The following is a 26,654-nucleotide window of genomic DNA, read 5'->3' on the forward strand; positions in this document are numbered from 1 at the left end:
TCTCCCAAGAGATCAGGAAGGCCATCAGTCTTGTGGAAGACCACACCACAGAGCAGGAACTAAAAGCCAGGCATTGTCCTGCAGGAATCACTTTAGAACCAAGTGAAAACAGTATTGAAGTTTCAACCTCCTCAGAATTTGTTTTTTTTTTTCCTCCACTGAAAGGGCCTCAATTACAGAAGTCGAGAGAGGAGGGGGAGGATTTCCCGGCAAAGAAGCAAGAGGCAGCAATAGCAGGCTGCCCCCGCCCTGCCCCAGCTCAGTGTCCAGTCAGGCCCCCAGTGCACAGGGGCAGCGAGGTCCTGAGGTTTCTCCATGATCAAGGAGGGAATGAAGTGGGACTTCAGTGGGGTTTCAGACGGGGGCCCTGAGCTTTCCACGTGGCTTGGAAGATGGAACTGAATCGTTTGGATGGAGTGTATGGGAGTAGGGGTGGGCGGGAAAGATGTTTTCTTATAGCTGAGCTTAGGCTAAGAATACTGTGTTTTTAAGCTATTTAAGAGCAATGGGAAAGAAGGAACAGTGAGTACAGAGCTGCTAATGAGGCGGTGATGCCTCCTGGAGAGTGAGACCATCAAACCAAGGGGCTCCAGAAAGGGGAGTGACGCGCGCCCCGTAGATGGATGGACGTGCACTGGAAAGAAGGCTCTGGGTTGGCTCCTTACTTGGAAAAGGGGCGTCTGAAGGCCTGTTGTTCTATGGAGGGGGGACACAGAGGGAGTCGCACAAACTAATACTGTTGATTGGCTCCTTGTAAGATTCAAGCCTTAACCCTCAACCCCTACAGCCTTCAAGACTTCTCAGCTGTTGTGTGTCTAGACAGTAAGATGCATTTGGTCCAAGTCCAGCTGCCAATAACTGTGATAAGTGGAAGCTGCTAGATTTGGGGCTAAGAATCTGCAGAATAGTACCTGGCTAAAGATAGCCCTCTATTCTAATATTTCATCTTCCCCAAAGTAGTCTCTGCCAGTCAGCGTTCATTTGTCTCCACCTTGGCGACTGTGCTCTCAAAGTTCGAGATCAGCCCATCACATTGCTGGTGGGTCCTCCGCTGGCCAGTGCCTGGACCCTCAGCTGCTGTGGTCCCTCTTGGCTTCCATCCTGCCAAAAGGAATAAATCAACCAATGGGCCTAGAGATATGAAGGAGGAGTACACTGGGCCTACATCTGGCTGGACCCAATGCTAAAGAATGCTTATCATTGCCCACATGTGTCTTTCATAATAAGAGCCTCTATGGGGCTTCCCAGGTGGCGCTAGTGGTAAAGAACCCGCCTGCCGAGGTAGGTGCAGGCAACACAAGAGACGTGGGTTCAGTCCCTGGGTGGAGAAGGGCATGGCAACCCACTCCAGCATTCTTGCCTGGAGAATCCCACAGACAGAGGAGCCAGATGGGCTACAGCCCTTAGGGTTGCACACAGTCAGACACGACTGAAGTGACTTGGCATGCGTTATATAGCCAGGTTGCACATTTACACACTAGACTGAAATGTACAAAGGGAATATAGCTTCTTTATTTCCTATGAAAGCTTCCCCACGGACTCCAGCCTTACCAGACAGCAAAAAGGGAAACCTTACATTTGACCTTGTCCATTATAACCTTGTCCGTAAACATATGACCTCATGGTTAATGAAGAGTCTCATTTGGCTGATCCAGTGTCTTTGAAGAAAACACACAGCCTTGCGACGACCTTTCCTCCCCCTGTTCTATTTCAAGGTGGCCTTCTGTGTTTAAGGTACTTACTTAGCCTGCTAGTGGCAGGGAGAAGGGGGACCCAGACTTATCAGGGGCCTCGCATCACGGCTCTCGGGGATCTTGCCAGAGGCTGCCCAGGGGCCTCTGCAGTGCACCGGGCTCCATCTGGCCCCTAGGGTGTCATGCTAACACCTTCCACTAAAGCCCTGACCCCAGACATTTGCTTCCATCTGAGAAGCCCTGATTGTAGCTGTCTCTTCTATGGACTCTGGTTGACAGGCACCCTGGTAGTTATATATCCCCCCTCCAGGGCCATGGGCAGAGGTAAGCTGGTAGATGTTTACCGTCTGGCTCTTGGGGGCTAAGAGAAGGAGTGGAAGAGAGGTCCCGATGGTAACATTTGCCTGTTTCCATTGTGTAAGTATTCCCATGGTGGCTGATTCCATGCTGACAACATGAGGCCACTGAGCATGGAGCATGTTAGACACCATGAGCTTGTCCAAGCCAGCTGCAGCCCCCCCAGGCCCTGGGAAGCTTCTGGGGTCCCTGCAGTCCATGTGACCCTGCTTTCCCACCCACCCCTGGCCACCCAGAGGCGACTGTTCAATGTGGTTGCGGTCAGAGTTCCTCCTAGGCTTGCAGTCTCCCACCATCAGGGTCCTGGGGAGCCCACTCATCCACGTCCCTGATCTCCTCTGTTCCTGGATGGGTGCTTACTCCAAGAGGGTTAGAAACCAAGATGTGTGCTTCTGCCAACTACACCATCTGTCTTCCCATCTCCTTCTCAGGATCCACTTGGGCCAGAATTGTCAGTCTTTCCACGCCTCTTCCTCCTAGCAAGAACCACGCTCGGTCACATTCTTCTTATTTCCAGGGTCTTAAGCCCCCCAGGTATGACTTAAAGGCAGAGAAGAACCTAGAAGCTACTTTATGACATGAGTCCTCTTTGACCTTCACCTAAAGAAGACCAGGGAGACCTGATCGTTTCTGTAACAAGCTCAGGTTCTGTTCTTTCTTGGTTTATCCAGGCTTTATCACTGTGTACATACTAGCTCACTTGCTTGGTTCCTGACTTCTCCAGTCTTCTGGCACTTTAAAGCCAGTGTTCTTCATCTGACCACTGGGTTATACACTGAGTACCATAAGCAATGTTACCTAACAGTGAAATGTAACAGGAACCCATTTGTCTAGAAATGCATTGAAAAACACTAAGTAAGACTGAAGACCATAGAACTAAGTGTCAAGAGGCTAGAATGCAGTATAATATAGTAGGAGATCCATAGCTTCTGTTCCTAATCTTGAATAAGAAATCTAGAATGCAAACCATTAGCCCTATAATCTTGGCTACATGATCTGATCTTCAGATACATCCTGAATCATCCTTATAAAAGACTTGAGATCTGCTCTATCTACCACACTGGGATATAAGACCACTTCTCTGGTTCTCCAGTTCTCATTACGTCAGTCAGGAAAACAAACACACACTGACGGATGAAGAGGGTTTCCCAAAGGTACTATCTAGGGGGAGTGAGATAGGGTACATACAGCCCCTGGCACATCGTAGGTGTTGACCGTTGAATAAATACACTATTTAGTACTGAGAGAAGCCTAATATAAACTCAGGGCACATTTCAATTCAGATTTTAATGAGGAACTATTTTTACAGCACCGTGCTAAATGTTGTGGGAGTTGCAGAGGAAAAACGATGCTCATTCATCTACTATTCATTCATTTAACTCAGAATAGTAGGAGAGAAGTTAAGAATAGTAATGATTGGAGGAGGCAGCCAAGCTGTGATAATAGAAGTCCGGCTGACTCGGTAGTCTGAATCAATAAAAAAAAAAACTTGGGGTTGTCATTTCCTTCTCCAGGGGATCTTCCCCACCTAGGAATCAAACCCAGGTCTCCACCGTTGCAGGCAGATTCTTTACTGTCTGAGCCACCAGGGAAGCTCTAGCGGTATCATAAACAGTTCAGATCCCTTCAAGGTGGATAGTCCAATGTTAATCTATTTGTAAATGTGTTATTGTCCTTAAAGACATTTGCACAAGGGGGAGTTTCCATTATGAGAGTCTAAGCCCTGTGAGCATGGGACACACTCAATAGGCATGTAGTGGCCTGTCAATAAAATTCGTCATGGTAATGTAACCTATTTTTGCAGTTATCCGGATTTTGCTCCCCGTCCTTACTCCTAGTTGTTACATGAAGGATGTGAGTATTATAGATCCTTTTTACAACTTGTTCTCATCCTATTGGAGAAATTACCTGATCAGATCCTTTCTTCCCTTCCTCAAACCAAGCATCCCCAGAAGCTTCAACTCTGGAGGCAATGGGTCGAAAGGAAGAGGATGACTGCAGTTCCTGGAAGAAACAGACCACCAACATCCGGAAAACTTTCATCTTCATGGAAGTGCTGGGATCGTGAGTCCAGGGGCCGAGGCTGGGGCGCGGGGCTGCCTGCTGGTTGGGGGCGGGTTGGAGACAGCCGTCCTGGGCCAGCAGCAGATGATACACCATCTCAACAGGTTGCAGGAGCAGAGTAGGGGCTTCGAGGGGAGGTTCAGGGAAAGGTGCCCTGGGGCGATACAGAGGTCAATTCAGCCCTTTCCCCAAGGTTCTGCCTTCTCCCACCCCCCACCCAAGACCCCGCCCTGCTTCCAGATCCATAACAACTTGTGAGTCCTGCCCTGGTTGCAGGGAAGAGGAGTTCTGGAGCACTTCCAGGGATCCAGTGACCTGAACCTTCCTGGGCCTCCTCACCTGGCTTCCTCATTCCACTCCCCTCACAGTGAACAGGTCAAACCCACTGTCTGCTGTCTACAGAAGGTGGTGCTTCTGAGGCTATGAAGCCAATGGGTTACACACACCTGAATTGCCTCCCACCATCACCATCCTCTAGGGCTTCCCTGGTAGCTCGGCTGGTAAAGAATCAGCCTGCAATGAACGAGATCCCAGTTCGATTCCTGGGTCAGGAAGATCCCCCTGGAGAAGGGATAGGCCACCCACTCCAGTATTCTTGGACTTTCCTGGTGGCTCAGACAGTAAAGAATCTGTCTGCTGGGTTCAATGACTGGATTGGGAAGATCCCCTGGAGGAGGACACGGCAACCCACTCCAGGATTCTTGCCTGGAGAAACCCATGGACAGAGGAGCCTGGCGGGCTGCAGTCCATGGAGTCGAAAAGAGTCAGACATGACTGAGCACACGTGCACGGCCACCACCACCACCATCTTCTTGGCTCCATACTGAAGCACCATGTTGGAAAAATAAAGTCGAGTTATAGCCAAGCTCCTGCCCGCCTCTGGGGTGTCTGTGCCTGCCCCTGGACAGCGCTTGCACGCCTGGTGGAGCAGAGACAGCCTGCCTGGGGCTGACTCTCCACTTAGTCCTGCCTTGCCTCCAGGAGGCCGCGGCCTCTGACGCAGGCTGGCAGCGGCTCCGGGCCACCGGCTCTCATGGCCTCCAAACCCCTGCTGGTCAGCTAATTAGTCTAGGCTAATTGGGCTGGGGATGCGAGGGGCCCTTCGTGGGCTGTCCACGCAAGCCAGCTTTCCTTTGAGCCAACTCTGGCTAAGTTTAGCTCCCTCCTCCTGGCTAGGAGGCAGTGACCTTAGGCAGTGATGCTGCCCACACAGTCTCTGAAACCAGAGAGGAGCCAGCTCGACCCTGAGAGGAGGCCTCTGGGCCCTCCCATCCCAGGCAAGGGTGGCACTCAGCACACAGGAGGGTCTCAGCAGCCCCCTTGGGCCTTAGAGCATCCGCTGTCCATGAAGGGCCTTTGCCAAGACAGGGGTGGTTAGCAGGGGCATTTGGGCAGGAAAGAAGGACAACTTATGAGTGAATCAAAAATGCTTTGCTAAAAAAATCCAGAGAAAGAGGCAAAAAGAAGCCCAGGTTGACAAGAGTGTATTCACCATCTACTCAGACTTGTGCTACAGGACATTCGGAGACAGAGGTGTGCCACCCTCAAGGAGCTCAGTGAAGTCTGCCAAGCAGCTTCTAAACGCCAGGGGATAGGGGAGCCACCTGGGGAGCTTATTATGCCTCTAACGTTTAACTATGAAAATGTTAAGTGAAAGGGAAATAATAGTACAATGAACTCTGCTATACCTATCACCTAAATCCAATTGTTAACATTTCACTGTATTTGCTTTATACACACACACACACTTCACCGCACAATTTGTAAACAAGTTGCATACATCATGACACATCGTCTCTGGATCCTCTGTCTGCGCCACCTGAGAACAAAGGCATTTTCTCCTATATCCACAGTGCCACTGTCACAGTCAAGAAAAGGAATCATTTCCTAGTTTCATTTCAATCTAGGGAATTTTTGAAAAATACAGCTTCCTGGTCTCAGGATACTAAACTGGAATTTAAAGGGGCTAGGACCCGGCGGCCAGCCATCTATATTTTGTGTTGTTGGTGGCTCTCACTTACCCAGCCCAGCACTAATATGAGGGGAGTAGACAGACAAGACGGGGCAAGTCACAGCTGTTGCAGCAGCTAAGGCGAACAGAAGCTCGAGAGAAGACATCCCTGCGGCGCTCAGGATGGGGACAGGCAGCCCAGGCTGCAGACCCCGTGGCATTACCCAGGTTGGGTGATCTCGGCAGAGAGGCAGCGCCGACTTGCCCTGTTCAGGAAGCGCCAGGATCTCACAATGAAGGCGCCGTCCCCCTAGTCCTCAGCTCCCCTGGAACCACCCATCAGGGGAAAATAGGCTTTTGTGAAATCTGTCCAGACATCACCCACAATTCCAGGGCCCTGGGCAGCTGTAGGGACACTTGGCAAAACTCGTCCATTACAGAGGGTATGTCTTCGAGCGCCAGGCCTCCTTTTTTCAAGGCCCAGAAGGAGATTTTTCTTCTTGGTTCCTCCCTTCCTCTTCTAGCACCCCTGCTCCCAGCAAGAGCAGAAAGCTGTTCAGAGCAGGAAAAGCAAATCAAGTTCTATCACGGCAAGTGCTCTTAGCGCTGAAGTTCAGCCGTCTTGCCTTCTGACCCATGCAACCTTGGCCACTCAAAACTAGCTCTCTGCTCCCCAGTCTGGCAGACGGCACAATTAAGTCCTCTAATCCCTCTCCTCTGCCCCTGCTCCACACACACACATAAACACACACACCATGCATAAAGCAGCCTGAGCAGAAGAGCAGTAATTACCACAACATTGCACAACCCTAGGAGATGCCACTCACTGCAGGACAGATCCCCCAGGAAGCTCTTAGTTGGATCTCTTTTTCCAAGTGGACTCAGAGGGGATGTCAGCTTTGAAATCAGGGAACCATCCTCGTGCGGTTCCAAAGATATAGGCAAAAGGAGAAATCCGAAGGCAAACCTGAGAACATTACAGGTGGGAGGAATCTTTAAGGTCGTGTGGTTCAACTCTCCTTTATAAGGAAAGCAAGGTCTTCAGATGAGTGGAACACAGTGTTAATCCCAGTCCAAATTTCCTATCCGTTCACCCATCCAACCTCCCTCCCTCCATCCGTCCATCACACAAACACATGAGCATTTTCCACCCAGAGCCAGGCTTAAGACCGGGTGTCCCTCCACATCCATCTCCCCTCGTTCTCTGCCTCATCCATAACAAAGGGGCTGGACCACCCTCCAGCGGCCCCACCCCTCCCTGCTGTTCTGCACTTCCAGGCTTTTTAATCCTGCTTCTTCCTCACCCCCACCTGAAACATCACTTCCAACTTGTTTTTTCCCTGGGCTAACCCTCACTGATCCCTTAAAACTGAGCTCAGCATGTTCTTAAGTCAGAGGGCCACGAATGATGTGATTCTCAGCCAACCCAAGAGGTCACTTTGTACACATTAGGGGGAAAAAAGGCCCTTTTCTCTAGCTCATGGTCCAGAGTAAAAATGTTATCGTAATTATTATATGAAAAGATACAGTGGCTCTGAGGTGACGGCCTCTGCTGGGGTTGTGCAGTGTGTGACCCACCCTCCCAAGCACAGCCAAGGCCCTCTCTTAAGTGTCTGTTTCCTGTGGGGTCATAGCACTTCCTGTGGATCTGTCTGTGTCTTATTTCTGACACTAGATTCTAAGCCAGACCAGTACTAATCCCAGGGCCTGACACAGAGAGGTTCTGTCAGCTCAACCAGCGATCATGGAAAGCCTAACAGCATTTTTCAAAGTGAATGCTAATTGCTCGTTTGTCTGGGCTCTTCACTAATTTACAGGCTGCTTAAGAGCAGAATAAAAACTTTCCTTTTTATCTCTAGTGTCTAAGACTCAGTAGGTGCTCAATAAATCTTGATTGGAGGGATGGGTGAATGAATGAATAGAGCAAGCTCTGAAGGCTCTAATTAACTCGGTTCCAATGCAGCTGGGGGAAGCAGGAAACAGACACCGGAAACAGCAAGTGCTTTCTAATGCAGATTCTGGATATCCTTCCGGAAGCTGGACTGCCGCTAGCCTCCATGCTAGAACCCCCAGATGGCAGGGAGAGGATGGCTCTGCTATTTCCCCCCTAACTCTGTCTCATCTCGTTACTAACCTGTGTTCTCCCTAAAATAGTACTTATAAGGGTAATAGTATTTTACACGTGTGGTTAACTAGATGGCAGGTACACTTTCATGCACTTTACACCTGCTAACTCACATACTCTTCTCAACATCCCTATGAATCAGATACTATTGACATTCTCATTTTTTGGATGAAGAAACTGGGTATATGACTTGTTACCCAAAATCTGAGGTTCTAACATCAGGCCCCAGCATCCACTGTTCACTAAATGTTGTTATAGCCTCGTCTTTAGAGGACCAGCGCCCCCGACACAGCCCTTAAACCAAGAAGCCTGCAGTTTGGAATCCTACCCTGTGTTCTCACTGGGTTCCAACTTCTCCATCTTCAGACAGCCTGCCCAGAGCAGCTGGGCTCTGTTTTTTGTTCTCACAGATACTACTGAGCAAGCAGATGCTCATCCCCCTTGCCGCTGACGGTTGGATCACAGTAGTCATCAGCCTCTAAAACTAACAGAGGAGTCTTTTCTCTCTCACGTTAGAGCCCCATCTCTCAGTACTACTTCTAACTGCCAAGCAGGGACAACACCATGCTGAAAGTGAAAGCCGCTCAGTCGTGTCTGACTCTTTGCGACCCCGTGGACTATACAGTCCATGGAATTCCCCAGGCCAGAATACTGGAGTAGGTAGCCTTTTCCTTCTCCAGGCGATCTTCCCAACCCAGGGAGTGAACCCAGGTCTCCCACATTGCAGGTGAATTTCTCTACCTGTTGAGCCACAAGGGAAGCCCAAGAACACTGGAGTGGGTAGCCTATCCCTTCTCCAGCGGACCTTCCTGACCCAGGAATGGAACCGGAGTCTCCTACATTGCAGGCAGATTCTTTCAGTTCAGTTCAGTTCAGTTCAGTCGTTCAGTTGTGTCCAACTCTTTGCGACCCCATGGACTGCAGCACGCCGGGCCTCCCTATCCATCACCAACTCCTGGAGTTTACCCAACTCATGTCCATTGAGTCGGTGATACCTCTCATCCTCTGTTGTCCCCTTCTCCTCCTGCCCTCAATCTTTCCCAGCGTCAGGGTCTTTTCAAATGAATCAGTTCTTCACATTAGGTGGCCAAAGTAGTGGACTTTCAGCTTGGGCATCAGTCTTTCCAATGAATATTCAGGAGTAATTATTCCTATCAAGGAAGCCCACACCATGTTGGGAGAAGACAAGTAAATTGACTCTGTAGTGACCTCTCTCGTTCTCTTTTTTTTTTTTTTTTAATTAAGTTTTCTCAGAATGTACAGTTGTAGCATTTGTTCACGCATCTTCACCAGCAGCTAGAGTGTCTCCACCATTGGTGTTTCTGGTGTAAATTACTTGAACTCTGTGCTTTGAAACCAGCTTAATAAGTCCTTTACTAAGGAGCTCCTGAAGGCTGCCCTAACTGGGGAACCACGAAGCTACAGCAGCTGGGGTTGTAAGCGTATAGTTGGGCACTTCTTTACAGAATTTGCCATATGCTGCCTCTCTAAGATCAGCAGTGGCCTCTCCTTAAAGGGTTTGCCAAGAGGAGAAATCTGCAGACCTAAAGCAGAGTTTCTGAGAATCATTTCCAAATCGTGGGACTAGGCCAGAGCAACCAGCCCTCTAGCCCCTGAGTCAAAGAATACAATGGCATGTCAGATAGGATCTGCCATGGTGCCCATGATGACAATGAAGCAAATTACCAGCCACACCTTCTTTCATCTGCCCTTTGCTTTTGTCTCCAGCAGGGTTCCTTCGCCTGCCGGTACTAATGTTTATCTCTTGGTGTTTTCTACTCAGAGGAGCTTTCTCAGAAGTTTTCCTGGTGAAGCAAAGGGTAACTGGGAAGCTCTTTGCCCTGAAGTGCATCAAAAAGTCACCTGCCTTCCGGGACAGCAGCCTGGAGAATGAGATCGCTGTGCTGAAAAAGTGAGTGGGTCTTAGTGTTGGTCAAGGACAACCAGGGGATCACCACCTTTCCTTCACAAATGACCTTTGAGAGAGACTGAGGTGGGATTTCCACCCCCAAAGGTATGAACTCCCTTTGCTCAAGCTGATGAGTCAGTTTGATCCATCAGCTATATTAGCCAGACAGCTATCCTGGCTGATTTTGTTTTTCATCAAAACAACTAGTGATCAACTGAGAGCAGAGCTGGTTTGTACACATAGACCACAAAGTAATTAGCTCAAAGGACCGAAAATCAATTGAAAGTCAACACCAGAAAGGAGTAACACTTAAGAAAGTAGTACAGAAATGGCAAGCCACTCCAGTGTTCTTGCCTGGAAAATCCCAGGGATGGGGGAGCCTGGTGGGCAGCCGTCTCTGGGGTCGCACAGAGTCGGACACGACTGAAGTGACTTAGCAGCAGCAGCAGTACAAGATTTGGAAATGAGCCTCAATTTCTTCTAACGCAAATGTAGGTTCAGTGTCCCAACTATCACGATGGAGACAACACTACCAAGTCATCAAATGTTTACAACAGGACTCAGAAACCAAACCCCTACGGAACTCCTACAGTAATCCAAAAGTGATTAGGCATCAGGACCACAAAGATGAAGTCGAAAAAACGCTTTATCCTCAGGAACTCATATCTTTGTTAGCAGAGACAGAGGTGCCCATAACAAATGCCAGTCCCATTGGTTGTGAGCCACACTAGCAAAAGGCAGAGTGTAGAAGAGACAGAGATTCGTGTTGCCTGTATGTGTGTCTTCGTGAGTACGAATTTTAGGTACATTTTCAAAGACAACAGACCTTGATGGGTGAGTAGCATTTTATGGAGACAGGAAGGGCAGTGCAGAAAGAGAAGTCAGGTCAAGTGTAGCATAAATATGAACATAGGATCATGGAAGGGCAAGGGACATGAGGGGAGAGTTAGAGCTGAAAAGCCCCTGAACTGAGAGTGGGCGCCGTCAAGGGACAGGTGAAGCAGCGGATTAGGGGGCCTGAAAGGGTGTGGGATGCCATGAGAAAGAATATCGGCTTTATTCTATTGGCAGAGAAAAGTCATCAAGGGGTTTTAAGGCAAAATTTCCATGGTCGGTTTATATTTTAGAGCCATCCCTCTTAAGCATGGTGGTGGATGGATTGGAGGGTGCCAGCCTAGAGGGCAGAAGACCAACTGCCAAACTTTCTCAATCATCGAGGCCAGGGATGAGGACCAGAGGTGGTGGCAAGATCACGTGGCAGCAGGAAGACTGAATCCCAGAGATATTTCAGACAGCGAGGTGGTTGGGGTTGGCTGGAAGGAGTATAAAAGAAAAAAAGCATTAAAAAGACCTTGAGATGGAGCTGTTCTGTGGACAGGCATATCATTCATTGCTTAGGACAGCAAATGGAAAGGATGTGTAGGCTGAGACGAAATAGCAATGGGTTGCAATATATTGAATATAAATATCCACCTACCTCTATACATATCGAATAAATATATCCAGCTATCTCTACATAGAAGTGTCTGGTAGAAGTGTTGGTCTGGGCTCCAGAGAGATTAGGGTAGAGAGAGACTATAGGCTCACTGGTCCTTCTTATCATTACATTGTATCCCAGTCACTAACAGCATAGATATTCAATAAGTATTTGTTCAGTGAGTAAATCATCGATAGATTACTGTTAGCATCATCAGCTTATAAATGTAGATGAATCCATCACAGTCACTGCATGGAGTCTGTATTTTTTTAACGTCTTCAAGATGCTAGCTACTCCTGATTATGTGCTTACTATTCCTCAAGCGTTGTACTAAGCATTTTACGTGTCTTATCACTTTTCATCCTGATATAATTCTATGGGAGGGATATACTGTATGGACAAGGAAAGCAAGGTTTGAAAGGTTTGAGTAAACCAGCCAAGATTAGCCAAGTAGCAAATGGACCTGAACTCAAGTCCAGCTGTCTCCAAGTTGAAGTTAATCCTTGTACTGCACAGCCCTGGGTAAAACTACCTCTTCCCCTGGGTAGAGACTTTCTTCCTGGATGGGCATGCACAGAATTGCTGCTTGCAAACCAACCCCTCAGCTAATATGATTATTCTGCTTGACTCAGCCTCTGAGTAATCCCAGACAAAGGTAGTCCGGGGCAGGGTTTCTTGGCCTAGGTGCTACTGACATTTTAGACCAATTAATTCTTTGTTGTGTTGAGGGCTCTCCTAAGCATTGCAGGGTGCTTAGCAACATTACTGTCTCTACCTGCTGAATGCCAGGAACACATCCCCCGTCCCCAATTGTGACAAACAAAAACGTCAGTAGATATTGTCAAAGATCCCCTGAGGGACAAAAGAGCCCCCGCTTGAGAATCACTGATCTAAGGCTTCCCATGGAACTGACCCTCAAAATGAGCATCTGTCTTACTCACAATATCCTGGAACAATCATCTTGCAATGCTTCCTTCTAGGTTATCCATGAGGAGGCTTAGCTAACCTACATCCCAGCTGTTGAGGGATCACACTTGATGGGATGTTTCCGAAGGACGCCTGGAGCCCCATTTTTCAAAATAAACTAATGATCACAGATCCCTCAGCTTCCCTCAGCTCTTTGAGCTTTCTCTCTAGGTAAAGTTTAAAGAGATTTCTGGAGTAACGGTGAGGTGTTTGTTCCTTGAAGTCAGGAGGATCAGTTACCCACTCATAAATGTGAATTGAATACCATGCTGGGAATCTTTTCTCTGGAATTTCTTTGTGACTGCCTACTTATCAGGAAGGCGTCACAAGGATCATGTCTTCCTAAACATTGTCATCAGAAGTCTCTGAAAGAAATCAAAGTCCATCTAGGCTAGATCTGCTTTCTCTGTCTGGACCACGTGAACCATAGGTCACTCACGGTGACCCTCTCTCTTCCTCAGGATCAAGCACGAGAACATTGTGACCTTGGAGGACATCTATGAGAGCACCACTCACTACTACCTGGTCATGCAGCTGTAAGTGCATGGCGACCCTCTTCCCCCACACAGAGTCTGGTGGGGCCTTAGAAGCCTAGAAGAGGTTTGTCGGTGGTAAGGGAAGGATTGTGATTAAAAGACAAATCAAGGATTAGTTCAAGAGGCTTTGACATGCCAAGAGTTCTTTCTGGTTGTGGATGTGTTCTGAGTGGACCGAGAGTTAAAACTAGGGCTGATAATTGAGTTGGTATGAACCAGTGTAGCCTTACCACTTGTTGAAATGGCTGTAGCCCTAACTTGTCCATCCTCCCCTGCTTCCCTATGCCTCTCAGACTTTCTGGACCGCCTCACAACCCTACAGTTGAAAGGGTAGTGCCCAGCATAGCAGGAGGCCTCCAGAACCTTCCTCTGGCACTGTGGCTTGAGTCCATTTTGACCCATAAGTCCATGGTCCATAAAGAAAATGAAGTGAAAGTGTTAGTCGCTCAGTTGTATCTGACTCTTTGCGACCCCGTGGACTGTGGCCCGCAAGGCTCCTCTGTCCATGGGATTCCCCAGGCAAGGATACTGGAGTGGGTAACCTTTCCCTTCTCCAGGGGAATCTTCCCAATGCAGGGATCAAGCCCAAGTCTCCTGCATTGCAGACTAATTCTTTACCATCTGAGCCACTAGGAAATCCCCCCCGTGTTCTCTAAACTGGGTATTAAATATCTTAGCATCACTCCAGGGTAAAATTACCGTGGAAGTAGAAGCCATAAGTAGATAGAGAGCAATTCAATAGAAAGAATGACTTTCTCAAAAGAGAGCCACCCAGTGTTAAAAATAAGCTAAGACTGTGCCTGTGTCCGTGTATTGGATAGAAATGGTGCCACATTACAAAGGTGTCCATGTGATGGTAACATCCAGATAAGAGCTATGCCTGAGAGTGACTGATATAGGGCTAGTCAGTGCCCCTGAGGGCTCATCCTTAGGCTCAGAGATGCTTCAGTGTATAAGGTACACACTCACACACACACTCACACACTCACACATACACATACGCTAACCCTGCAATCTCAGCAAAGGTGGATGCAGTCTTTTTGACTGATAGGCTGATTCCCCAGGAATTTTATTGAGTCTACTCAGGCTGTTAACTCTTGGACTCACGTGAGGCCCAGTGAATAGTGGTAGCAAGCAGCCAAGGGAGTGAGCTTAGAGGGACCCAGAGCAGCACGAACAAGTGAGCAGGGATCACATGGCGTCTTAATGAGACCAAGTCAACACAATTAGCACAAGTCACCCAGGTGGGAGGGTGGGCAGGTTTAGATGTCACCAAAGTACTGCCAAGGGCTTCCCAGGTCGCTCAAGTGCTAAAGCGTCTGTCTGCCAATGCAGGAGACACAGGTTCAACCCCTGGGTCCAGATGATTCCCTGGAGGAGGAAATGACAACCCACTCCAGTATTCTTGCTGGAAAAATCCCGTGGACAGAGGAGCCTAGCAGGCTACAGGGTAAAGAGTCAGACATGGTCAAGCACGCACCAATGCACAAAGTCCTGCCAAGGCTTCTAGAGCACCAGCTCTAGGACCCAGGCTGCTGTGAGTCAGGAATCCACAGTCAGGGACAAAGAATATCTTTCTCATGAGCCTCCAGCTTCCACAACAGAGCCCAGAGCTTCAGGAAGAAACAAAAGGAACAGGACGGTGTGCATTTTGATTAAAGAAATTTCTGCTTCCTTATTGCTGCATGGTGCCTACGTGTGTGGATATCCACAAGCAATGTCACTTGTAGAAACTGCAGGGAGTCAAGTTCCATCATAATACATAGAAATATTAAGAAGATGACAAAAAATATAACAACCTGTCTTAGGGAGGGAATTCTGTGCCACTGATGCGTTCCAGCACTGACAGAAAACTTGGTGCAAGTAGCCTAGAGAACAGCAAGACGTGAGGTTGGACCTGATCTTCAAGCACCTGTGAACTCTCAGATACTGTACCACACGAGCCTAAAAACACTGCTATGACTCCACCTCATAAGTTCAGCTTCAGGTAACTCAGTTTTCCAAAATGAGGAAAGAAATCCTGGCAGAAGCCCAGTTAGCCTCATCTGGACTTCCTTCTCTTTCCTACTTTGTCTGATTTCAGCTTCACTTCTCCCTTTTGTCATGGCTCCCTGTGTCCCAGGCCAGGAAAGAAGGCAGCTGTGAAATATGTCCACAGGAAGCAACGATTGGAATATAGTTGATTTACAATGTTGTATTAGTTGAAAACTGACTTCTTGCGAAACCCTAAACAGTGGTATTTTCCATTTTAAAAGAGAGTTTCCAGAGAGAGGTCAATGATTGGCTAAAAGAAATGACTCCCTAGTGATAGCACTCCAGGCACTCAAAAGGATGTATCCTGAGATTGGAGTAATTCCCCCGGCCCCCCTTGAACAGTGGTGGGTGGAAACCTGCCTTCTCCATCAAAGGGCTCTACGTCCCCAGAGCTCGAGAACAAAGGCATTCACATCCCTTTGATTTGAAATAAGGGCTGGATTCCTGCACTTGCCCCTGTGTCCACAGTGTTTCTGGTGGGGAGCTGTTTGACCGGATTCTGGAACGGGGTGTCTACACAGAGAAGGATGCCAGCTTGGTGATCCAGCAGGTGTTGTCAGCTGTGAAATACCTCCATGAGAATGGCATCGTCCACAGAGACTTAAAGGTGCTGAGATGGGGCCCTCCGGGAAACATGGAATGATTCTTTGGGAAACTGCATGGATCGTGGGCAGTCTAAGCTCTGTAAAATGAGAGAGTTGAACCAGATGATCCCTAAGGTCCCTTTCACTCTCGGATTCTAAAACAAATCTTGGGTGACTGAACAATCATTGTTAATTTGTACCTCAGCCTTTTTCTGATTTTCACTATCCTCATCCTACGAGGTTACCGAGAAAATCCATGCTGTTCCTTGAACACAGCCTTGAATACAGTACTTAATAAATACTTACTGAGAGTCAACATCGCACCAGACATGTACCAGAGTTTAGAAAGATCAGACAAAATAAGGGTTGGTTTCCTCAAAAAACAAAACAATTTTGGAGTAGTTGGGGATGAGAAGAAGGAAGGGTTAGTACATCAATAGCTATAAAGCTAAGTAAAGTCAGGGCCAAAAGCAAAATACATGGTGCTGAGTTATGGTGAATGAAGGTCAAGTAGGAAGAAGATAGGAAAAACGGAGGGAAATAAGTCTGGCCTTAAAGTCAGGAGCCCAGGATACAGCTTCCTAAGAAATTAGATATGGGGGAAAGGAAATAAATGTGTGTTTCAGGTGATTGTATCCTACATTACATGATATTTCTCTTCCCTCACAGCCTGAAAACCTCCTGTACCTCACCCCCGAGGAGAATTCTAAGATCATGATCACAGACTTCGGGCTCTCCAAGATGGAGCAGAATGGTGTCATGTCTACTGCCTGTGGGACCCCAGGCTACGTGGGTGAGTCTGGGGACAGAAGGGAGGTTGACCAGTTGGCTACATCCCTCCACGTGGATATTACTCACAGAAAAAGACTGCTGTGAGGAGACAGTGGGATCCCAGTACAGCAGTCACGTGTGAGGTTTAGGGCCACCCAATCTATCTGGTATAAGGTTTGAGTAGCCCAGTTGGTAAAGAATCTGCCTGCCATGCAGTAGACCCCAGTTCGATTCCTAGGTCAGGAAGATCCGCTGGAGAAGGGATGGGCTACCCACTCCAGTATTCTTAGGCTTCCCTGGTGGCTCAGCTGGTAAAGAATCCACCTGCAATGCGGGAGACCTAGGTTTGATCCCTGGGTTGGGAAGATCCCCTAAAGAAAGGAACAGCTACCCACTCCAGTACTCTGGCCTGGAGAATTCCATGGAGTGTATAGTCCATGGGGTCACAAAGAGTCAGACATGACTGAGAAGCTTTCATTTTCACTTTCAATCTATCTGAAACGCCTCTGCCTGCTCCCAAACCCTACATCTTTTAAAGACATCCTACCCTGAGCCTTCCCACTGCCCTGTCTATACTTTGGCTCTCATTTTTGCAGCAAGGCTTCCTGCTTTTGTTTTTCCACCTAGACCAGGGACAGAAACAAGACCACAAACCCAGAGATCTGTAGATTGCAGAGGGGTTGGCCAGTAGCCCCCCTCTCTCCTTTCTCCCAGTCTGGAGGAGACCTCAGCCCCCCCAACTGCTGGTATCCTGGAGGTGCAGTGTTGAGTTTGAATCTGAGGAACTTAAATATGGGCACCCAAATATATACCCAAGGACATAGCCTAGGAAACTGGCAGAAGTGGGGCCCCCTGCCTCATAGCTCTGTAGGCTTCCAGGGCCCCCCAAAAGGTGCCAACAGGCAGGGTACCAGGAGAAAGCATTCCTGGGCTCTTGGAAGGAGAAAGCCAAAGCTTAGAGCATCCACGTCTGCCCCTTCTCTCTTGGCCACTCATCAAGAGTAGTTGGGGCTGGAAGTAGGAAGTACAACCCTGACTCAACAGAGGGAATCTTCTCTCTCCCTGAAAGAGAGGTGGTTACTTACCAACAGGTTTTGAGTCCACTGGATACAAATCACTGGTATCTGGGATAAATACCGAAGGCAGCTCACTGCTGCCGCAGAGCTGCCAGTCAGAGGAAGACATGGCCCATTCCCTCATGGAGCTCTTGGGCTGATGGGGAAGATGAAGGCCTGCCCTTAGGAGGTAACAGAGACTGATGGGACAGTTCCTACCTGCCGTCTGGAAGTTCCTCAATCAATGGAACCTCTGTTTTCAGGGAGATCCCCATCTCGTGAGAGGAAAAAGTCCTTACCTTGCAGATTTCCCTAAGGATCCCTGCCCTGGGGGTCTCCCATCTGAGTGGAAAGCTACAGACCCTGCCTCCAGAGTACTAAGTCTAAAGGAGGAAACCTAGCCCTGGAGATCCCCAGTCTGATGGACGAGTCATGGGGCCTGTCATGGGACCTCCTCGTGTATTGGAGAAAGATTTAGCCTGCTGGGAGAGACACTGTCTGTGTTGTAGGAGAATGTCTAGCCTTAAACATCAACTCATCTCAGGTGCTACCCTAACCCTCTTCTCTACGCCTCTTGCTGACTTTTGACGTGCATTCCTCACCCTCTGCTCTTGCTCCTGCTCAGCCTGACTCTTCCTATGGTTTACTGCAGCTCCAGAAGTGCTGGCCCAGAAACCCTACAGCAAGGCTGTGGATTGCTGGTCCATCGGCGTCATCACTTACATATTGTGAGTAGAAGCTGGCGTTGGCCCGGCTCCTGAGGAGTCTCAGCGCCTGCTCACCCTTTCTTCTCTCCTCCCCATCTCAGCACCTCAAGCAGCATCTACCTCCACAGCATGTGCACGTCCACGTGCATTCACACACACACACACACACACTTACTAATGCACACAGCTCCAGAGGATCTTGTCCTGATCGCCACTCAGTTATAAAAACAGAGTTCAGTGTGAACCCACTGTGCAGCCACACGGCACTCCCGCTTTCTGCATCCCACCCCCATTTACTGTATATAAATGTACTGAGTCCTACTCTATAGAATGAACAGTTAAAGAAGGAGGAGACATCCTAAACTTAGAAGCCAAGGGGGCACAATATTCGCGTCTCAGATTTCTCTCCTGATAACGTCAGCCCAAGGCAAAATGATGGCCTGGATGAACCTCGTCATGGTTCCTCCTCCACAAGCCTAAATGAGGTCTATTTGCCCTGCAGTGACTCGAGAGCAATCCCCAGCTCCCCCTCGCAATTCGAATGGAGACTGGACTTCTTGTTCTCAGGCTCTCCTTTCCAAAGCTGCTCACCACCCCCTGCCCGGCATCCCTTCTCACTGATAGCAAACTTTGCTCTTGGAAAATAACCTGAAATTAATCATTTCCTCCTCAGTATGGATGCATTTCTCTATTTCCTCAAAGTATGTTGAATAAGTCTTCTCTTCAATGATATACTCAACAAATTGTCATTGGCTGTCTCCTCTGTGCCAATCAGTGGTTTAGGTTCTAAAGAATGAAGAACAAAACAGCCTAAAAAGAATCCCTTGGAAAGTTACATTCAAGTAGACATTTCTACCATCCTTCTTGAAGATAGTTGATACATCATCTAAAGAGTCAAAGTTCCCTGGTGGCTCAGATAGTAAAGAATCTGCCTGCAACGCAGGAGACTTAGGATCTATCCCTGGGTTGGGAAGGTCCCCTGGAGAAGGGAATGGCAACCCACTCCAGTATTATTGCCTGGAGAATCCCATGGACAGAGGAGCCTGCTGGACAACAGTCCATGGGATCGAAAAGAGTTGGACATGACTGAGCAATTAACACTTTCACTTTTCAAGAATCATGGGGGCTTCCCCAGGGACTCAATGGTAAAGAATACCCCTGCAATGTAGGAGCCGCAGGAGATACAGGCTCAATCCCTGGGTCAGGAAGGTTCCTTGGAGGAGGACATGGCAATCCACTCCAGTATTCCTGGGTGGAGAATCCCATGGACAGAGGAGCCTGGTGGGTTCCAGTTCATAGGGTTCCAAAGAGTCCAACACAACTGAAGTGACTTTGCACCCATGCAGAGTCAGGGGAAGGGAGAAAGTGAGGGTTTGGGGGATATAATGTAGGATATAAAGGGCCACCTGTTCCAAACTTTGGTTCCTGCATAAACATTTGATGGAACCTGCATCATTCCTGCATCCATTGGACATGACTGAAGCAACTTAGCACATGCATGCATCATTCATGAATCAGGGGCAGACCCATGTACTGGTCACGCTGCTGACTGGGGACCCTTGTTGCCTGCCCGTGTATATAGTGGAGGCTGGGCAGAGGGGAGCGGCTGGCCCAGGACGGGGTCCTTCAGCAGCATATACCTTGCTGTTCCACCGCAGGCTGTGTGGGTATCCCCCCTTCTACGAAGAAACTGAGTCTAAGCTGTTTGAGAAGATCAAGGAAGGCTACTATGAGTTTGAATCTCCGTTCTGGGATGACATTTCTGAGTCAGGTAAGACCAGTCTGAGGGAAAGACAAAATAACAGGTTCAAGGCAGAGGCTGCCAAGAGAAGAGAGCTTAATAACGGATGACAGTCCTGGCTCTTAACGGTCCCAGGGGAATCTGACAGAACAGGCTGCCAAGGAAAGTGGAGAAATCTTCATCTGGTTCAAAGGCCAAATAAATGATTTGCATCTAAGGTTCCTGCTTTTGTTTTCCTGGAGGCAGAACCGTGGGATGCCTAGAAAAGCAGGGAGGTACTTCAGACGAGGGGCTAGGAGGGCAGAGCAAGCCCAGGGGCGCATTCCAGGCAGGAAGGACAAAACCAAGGCCGAGTTTTGCCTTTCGCCTGTCCAGCCGAGAGCCTGCAAGGTCTGTGTAAGCGACGGCCATCAGTATTTGTCCTTGGGTCCATTTAAGTGGGGATCAGAGCTAAGCCAGCATTCACGCGTGTGCCCATGTGTGGTGCTGGCCCCTGACTGGTGCAGGCGGGCACCCGCGTGGCGTCAGGCACGGGGGTGCCTCGTGACCAGAGATGTATCTGCAGTGCTGTGTGGGTGACAGAGCTGCGTGGAGCCACTCTGGTGGTTTCAGGTGGGCTGCTGCTCGGTGGTTTGGATTCTTTTTCTCTTTCAAGACTCTTAAAATTGCCTCTTTGGAAGATGAGCTAAAGATGCCTTCTGTGCCACCCACCAGCCTGGAAGTGATTCTCCATCAGTCATGAGATCTGGTCCTTAGCTGTTGTGTCTTTGGTTGCTCCCCACAGCCAAGGATTTTATTTGCCACTTGCTGGAGAAGGACCCGAATGAGCGGTACACCTGTGAGAAGGCCTTGAGGCACCCCTGGTGAGTGAGGCACGGGTGGGCTCTACACCCTTGCTGTTGCTCCTCAGACACCACGCTGACTTTTTCACAACGCATTTCCCTGGAGTCTGCTTGCCCTGAGCTGTTTACTGGTATAGCACCCAAAGGGCACAGATCAGATCAAGCCAGAGATATAAACAGCATTTAATGAGGTGGATTCTGATCCAACAGTAGCAGCTGGATCATCAAATCGGGAATCAGATGCAGCCAGATAGACAACTTTACTCTGCTTAAGAGCACCATCTTACTCTGGGATCAAAGCCTATTCCATGCGAGGCGCTTTGAGAACAATCACAAAGCAACCAATTGGTAAAGCAGGTAAGGGGCTTCCCAGGTGGTGCTAGTGGTAAAGAAACTGCCTGTCAGTATAGCAGATGCAAGAGACAGGAGTTCGATCCCTGGGTCAGGAAGACCCCCTGGAGGAGGGCTTGGCAACCCACGTCACTTTTCTTGCCTGGAGAGTTCCATGGACAGAGGAACCTGGCAGGTTACAGTCCATAGCGTCTCAAAGAGTTGAACACTACTGAAGCGGCTTCACACACACACACATACACACAAAGCAGGTAAAGAAAGTCTTGAAACACTTCCTTTTTTGTGTGCTACCCACCTGCTGGAAAATTTACAAGCTCCCCAGTTCCTACTGCAGCAAGCCGTGGTTTTCCCTAATCTGGCCTGGCCTGTCACCTCCAACTTCATTTGTCAGGGTTCCCAACACACCTTCTCTATTCCAGAAAGGCCTAATGACTATTTTTCTCCTACCCTCTTCCATCCCAAGCTCTTTCCACATTTCACCTTGGGTCACATGTTCACCACCTCGAGGGCCCTGCCTTGGATGCGCATCCTTCAGGATCCAGAGCCGTCTGTGTCCTCCTCTGAAGCCCTGGCTCCTGCAGTCTAGACAGACCTTCCCATCTCTCTTTAACAATCACACAGCTCACCATGAATTACTCTAGTTCATGGCATGAAACAAGGCTTCCAACCTGCACTGTAAGCCCCCAGTGAGCAGGGCCACATCTGTTACTTCTCCAGGTCCCTTAGTACCTAGGAAATACTGTTTACACAGCAAGTGTCTGAGGACACTTAGAGATGGACGGATAAGAGGCTCAGGGGACAGGGAACAGGCAGCCTCTGTGGGGGTGGCCTCATAGAGGAAGGCTTCCGAGAGGAGGTGGCTTCTGTGCAAAGTTTAGAGTCAAAGGATAGTAACAGCCAAATGCCCTCTGACACTGGGCCAGGGGTAAGGGATGGGGTATTAGTAAATTTTATTTCTGTAAAATGCCAGATAGTAAATGTAGTAAATGTTTTAGGCTTCGCTGGCCATATCGTCTCCATGGCAACTACTCAATCTGCCCCTCGCAGCATGGAAGCAGTATAGCCCATAGCTGAATGAATGGGTGTGTTTGTGTCACAGTAAGACCTTACTTACAAAAGCAGGCAATGAGGCTATAGGTTGCCCACCCAGCTCAAAAGCAAGTTTCTAAAGTGTAGTAATACTAATGTTAGTTGCTCAGTCATGTTTAACTTTCTGAGACCCCATAGACTGTAGCCCACCAGGCTCCTCTGTCATGGAATTCTCCAGGCAAGAATACTAGAGTGGGTAGCCATTTCCTTCTCCAGGGGGTCTTCCTGACCTGGGGATCAAACCTGGGTCTTCTGCCTTGCAGGCAGATTCTTTACCATCTGAGCCACCTAGGAAGCCCTTCTAAACCATAGGCCCCCTATGACCTGTCCAGGGAGTTCCAGCCCTTGTCCTGGGGAACTCGAGGCAGCTTACCCTGGATCTGCATGCCCAGCCCCTGCCCAACCCCTGATGGAGTCCCCGTCACCACCACTAGCCAGGTGTCCCCTCCACATCCACAGGATTAACGGAAACACAGCCCTCCACCGGGACATCTACCCATCAGTCAGCCTCCAGATCCAGAAGAACTTCGCCAAGAGCAAGTGGAGGGTGAGTTGTCCTCTCCAAGAGGCGGGCAGGCCGTCTGGGCCCTGGAGGCTGGGCTGGGGCAGCTGGGGCGGGGGGCTTTCCTTGGGGTCTCCCGGCAGACGCTGGAGCTCCCTGGACCCTTCTGTGAAATGAGAGGTGCACACATTGGTTTCAAGCGTCCATGGGGCAGAGGGAAGGCTGGAGGCCCTCTGGGGTGGAGACGGTCAGAGACGGGTCTCGTGTCTCCCCAGCAAGCCTTCAACGCAGCAGCTGTGGTCCACCACATGCGGAAGCTGCACATGAACCTTCAGAGCCCAGGGGTCCGGCCTGAGGCGGAGAACAGGCCGCCCGTCCCTGCAGCCTCGAGACCCACCTCCCCGGAGATCACCATCACCGAGACAGCCGCCGCCCCGGGCCCGAGCGCGGCGGCCCCCACGCTGACCCGGCTGCCCTGCCGGCACGGCCCCCAGCCCGCGGCCCCCGGGGGCAGGTCTCTCAACTGCCTGGTCAATGGCTCCCTCCGCATCAGCAGCAGCTTGGTGCCCATGCAGCAGGGGCCCCTGGCCATCGGGCCCTGCGGCTGCTGCTCCAGCTGCACGAACGTCGGGACCAAAGCAAACGCCTCCTACTGCTCCGAGCCCACGCTCCTCAAAAAGGCCAACAAAAAACAGTACGTATTTCCAGCCCCAGGCTTAGTCCTGCTCAACCTGGGGCTGAAAGAACTCAGGACAATGCAGCTAAAAAAAAATAGACCTGGGAGCCTCTCCCACTTGGAAGCAGCTCCGTGGTGTAGAAAAGCTCTGGAAAGGGTCGGGGGCGTCAATGGAGATGCCTCCAGCCCAGTCCCCACCCCTCACCAGCTGTGTGGCCCCCGACATGTCCATCTGTGTCTCTATTTCTAGTTTGCCCGTCTGTAAAATGGTTTGATTGGATCACACCTGCTCAGTCTGCCCCACAGGAAAAGTGAAAGTTGCTCAGTCGTGTCTGACTCTTTGCGACCCTGTGGACTATAGCCCAATGGGCTCCTCTGTCCATGGGATTCTCCAGGCCAGAATACCAGACTAGGTACCCATTCTCTTCTCCAGGAGAATCTTCCCATCCTAGGATCGAACCCAGGTCTCCTGCATTGCAGTCAGATTCTTTGCCTTCTGAGTTACCAGGGAAACCCTACAGTGTTGCTGTCAGAGTTTAGTGAGGCATCAGGGACTATAAACGCCTGCAGGAAAGTGTGTACCTGTGAGTGGTGGGGGTTAGATTCCAGGGACACTGTGTTTTGGGAGGACTAGGGGGCTTGCTTATCTCATCCGTCTTCTCTGTAAAGACTTGTACTTTCTGCACCTCATGAAGGGAGGTCTGAGTGGCTGCCACAGGCACAGAGGGCTACCGCGGCCCTTCCTCCTTCTCCAAATACTCCACAGCCTGCTGCGACGTTTCCTTTCCAGGAACTTCAAATCAGAAGTCATGGTGCCAGTGAAAGCCGGGGGCAGCTCCCACTGCCGGGTGGGGCAGACTGGAGTCTGTCTCATCATGTGATCCCCAGGGCCCATGTCTGTCTCACTACAGTTTTCAGGTGAGGGGACTAGAGGAAGGAAGGCCTCAAGCTCAGGGGGAGAGCCCTGCCCCGGAGTCTCCACAATGGGCTACAGAGGGTATTAGAGGCGGCAGCACCCCCCAACCCCAACCCTCAACCCCTTTCCTCTCCAGGAGAGATACTCAACTCTTCTTCGCCCTTCCAAACCTGGAGTCTACCCTGCGGCGGGAGGGAGAGCAGCAGACCAAGCCCTGATCGGATGCAGCAGCCGGCTGCCGCCCAGGCCAGAGCCTCCCTGAAGGCCCAGGAGCGAGCCCCAGCCTCGGTGGAGCTTTGGGAAGCTGCGGGCAGGAGGAATGGCATCCTCCCGGGCCTGCCTGCTCCATGCCCCCCACCCCGACACACCCGCCCCTGCCGGGGTGGCTCTGTGCAGGGTGCGTAGACAGCTCGTGCCCAGGTCTGTGTCGTCGTGAAAAGCTTAACGGGCTGGCCCATCTGTGTTGCCATCTCTGAGCAAAGCCATATGGAGCAGCTACCCTGCCTCCCCACTCAGCACACACTTGCTCCTGCCTCTCCTTGACAGAGGGGCCTGTCAGTCTGCATGAGCGACAGGCAGCATCACAGTCTGCCTGTGAGCTCTCCGAATTCACCTCCCAACTCCCTAACTCCCAGACGATCCACTTCTGATCGGCCTATGCCTCCACCCCCATCCAAAAGCAGTACCACACCCTCCAAGATGAAACAGAAACCCACCACTAGGTACTGTAAGCACTTTTTGTCATGGCTGGACGCCCTCCACACACACACACACACACACACACACACACACACACACACTCAATTAAGTAAAAATTGGAAGTCGACTGTTGTCCTTTCAGCCTGTCATTCAAATCCTGCTTCTGCTCCTTTCTCTCCCTGAAAATCAGGCTCATTGTTCTTGTCCCACCCCTGTTTTCTTGTCCTCCGCCCCCTCCGGCTTCCTGCTCTGTGTTGTGCTGAATAAAATGGACATATTTTTCTCTATGAGACTTCTTTTGGTCCTTCTCTAAGTCAGAAGCAGCTCAGGGGCTTCTGGGCTTTGCGGAGTGGAAGACACATGGAGAGCTGGAGATCAGGCAGGACCTGGCGAGGGCAGGAGCTCTGGGGGGTGGGCCAGGCACCCAGTGTCGTGAGCTATACACATCGACTCATTTTCCTCTCCAACAGCCCCTTGGAAGTAGGCGCCGTTGGAACCCAGACAGCCCGGCCCAGCATCCATCCTAATGCCTGTAACAGATGAACGTGGGTTTGAGGCTCAGCTCAGCCCTGCCTGCCACATCTGTGAGCCTCTGGGGCCTTGGTCTCCTCGCCTATCAAATGGGAACAACACTGCCACCCATATCATGAAATAAAATGCACACGCTCCATAAATACTGTGATCCGTAACGACCACGCGGTTAATGTAGACAGAACACCAGCATGGCGCCTGAACCACAGTTAACACACAAATATTCGTGCCGCTTGCATATCTGCCGACACGCACACACACACACACGTTTATAGCTTCTTTTTAAAATCCCAAGAGACACAAAGTCTAGTCTTAGTTCTGCCTCTTGGAGCTGTGTGATTTCGAACAACTTCCTCCCCATGTCTGGGTTTCTATTTCTCCATCTACAAATGAGAAACTGGATAGTTGTTCAAAGATGAAAACAGCTCCTCTGGCCTCTTAAGGAAGGAATTCAGTCAGTTCCTGGAGCAAATGGGCCCCGTCTCCCTCAGTCTGGGTGGTGCGCCAGCTAGACTGGGCAGAGAGTGTCAGCCTATGCTTCATATGCCACCAGGCCTTGGGCTTGAGCAGGGGAGCACCCAGGGACCCCAGACCAGAGACAGAAACAGGCGAGAAAGGTTTATGTAACAGGGAGACAGAATATTTCCCCTCTTTGGACCTCCAGGCTCCTTTCCCAAGATTTTTATTGGACTTTTCCCTTGTGCAACGTTTTGAGTTACAATTCTGTGTGGGCCCAGGACTTCAGCCTCAGTGTAGAATGAAGGGCAAGGACCCTGCCCAGCCAAGCGCCCTGCACTCGAGAGCCGCTGGACATGGTGATACGGGCCCGCCTCCACGGTCGCCGTCCCCCAGCTGTAGCTGCCCCACCGGCCCAGGCTCAGCTGCATCCTGGGGGTGGTTCCGGCTGTGCTTTAGGCTGCGTAAGAGTCTCCTGGAGCAGGAAAGAACTGCCAGCCAGCCAGGCCCCCGGGAGCCGAGAGGGCAGACGAGGGGGCGGCGGGCGAGGCCCCGCCTCACTTGCAGGTGGCGTAGTAGAGCACGCGCCCGTTGATGTGGTTCCGAATCTGTTCCACACGC

At 50.1% G+C, this 26,654-nt stretch overlaps 2 protein-coding genes across 3 annotated transcripts in view; one reads left to right on the forward strand and one right to left on the reverse strand.

Moving 5' to 3' along the window:
• The window catches only part of CAMK1G (calcium/calmodulin-dependent protein kinase IG), a 30,929-nt gene extending 5,596 nt beyond the window's left edge, over positions 1 to 25,333 (forward strand). The window contains exons 2-13 of one of the 2 annotated variants that reach the window (XM_010836861.1): positions 3,995 to 4,115; positions 9,975 to 10,103; positions 13,005 to 13,079; positions 15,582 to 15,720; positions 16,367 to 16,490; positions 18,176 to 18,251; positions 19,889 to 20,001; positions 20,756 to 20,834; positions 22,713 to 22,800; positions 23,031 to 23,449; positions 24,222 to 24,349; positions 24,484 to 25,333. In XM_010836861.1, the coding sequence (XP_010835163.1) occupies positions 4,024 to 4,115; positions 9,975 to 10,103; positions 13,005 to 13,079; positions 15,582 to 15,720; positions 16,367 to 16,490; positions 18,176 to 18,251; positions 19,889 to 20,001; positions 20,756 to 20,834; positions 22,713 to 22,800; positions 23,031 to 23,449; positions 24,222 to 24,312 (1,425 nt within the window). In that variant the 5' untranslated portion in view covers positions 3,995 to 4,023 and the 3' untranslated portion in view covers positions 24,313 to 24,349; positions 24,484 to 25,333. Of the gene's footprint in view, positions 1 to 3,994; positions 4,116 to 9,974; positions 10,104 to 13,004; positions 13,080 to 15,581; positions 15,721 to 16,366; positions 16,491 to 18,175; positions 18,252 to 19,888; positions 20,002 to 20,755; positions 20,835 to 22,712; positions 22,801 to 23,030; positions 23,450 to 24,221; positions 24,350 to 24,483 lie in introns of those variants that run through there. The other variant, XM_010836860.1, reaches the window with a different exon arrangement.
• A 910-nt stretch (positions 25,334 to 26,243) lies between these two features.
• The window catches only part of LAMB3 (laminin, beta 3), a 44,362-nt gene continuing 43,951 nt past the window's right edge, over positions 26,244 to 26,654 (reverse strand). The window contains exon 24 of the mRNA XM_010836878.1: positions 26,244 to 26,654. This exon is cut by the window's right edge and continues 21 nt beyond it. Coding sequence (XP_010835180.1) covers positions 26,591 to 26,654 — 64 coding nt within the window. The 3' untranslated portion in view covers positions 26,244 to 26,590.

This window comes from Bison bison, unplaced genomic scaffold (genome assembly GCF_000754665.1).
Source record: "Bison bison bison isolate TAMUID 2011002044 unplaced genomic scaffold, Bison_UMD1.0 scf7180017864067, whole genome shotgun sequence".
Taxonomy (NCBI): domain Eukaryota; kingdom Metazoa; phylum Chordata; class Mammalia; order Artiodactyla; family Bovidae; genus Bison; species Bison bison.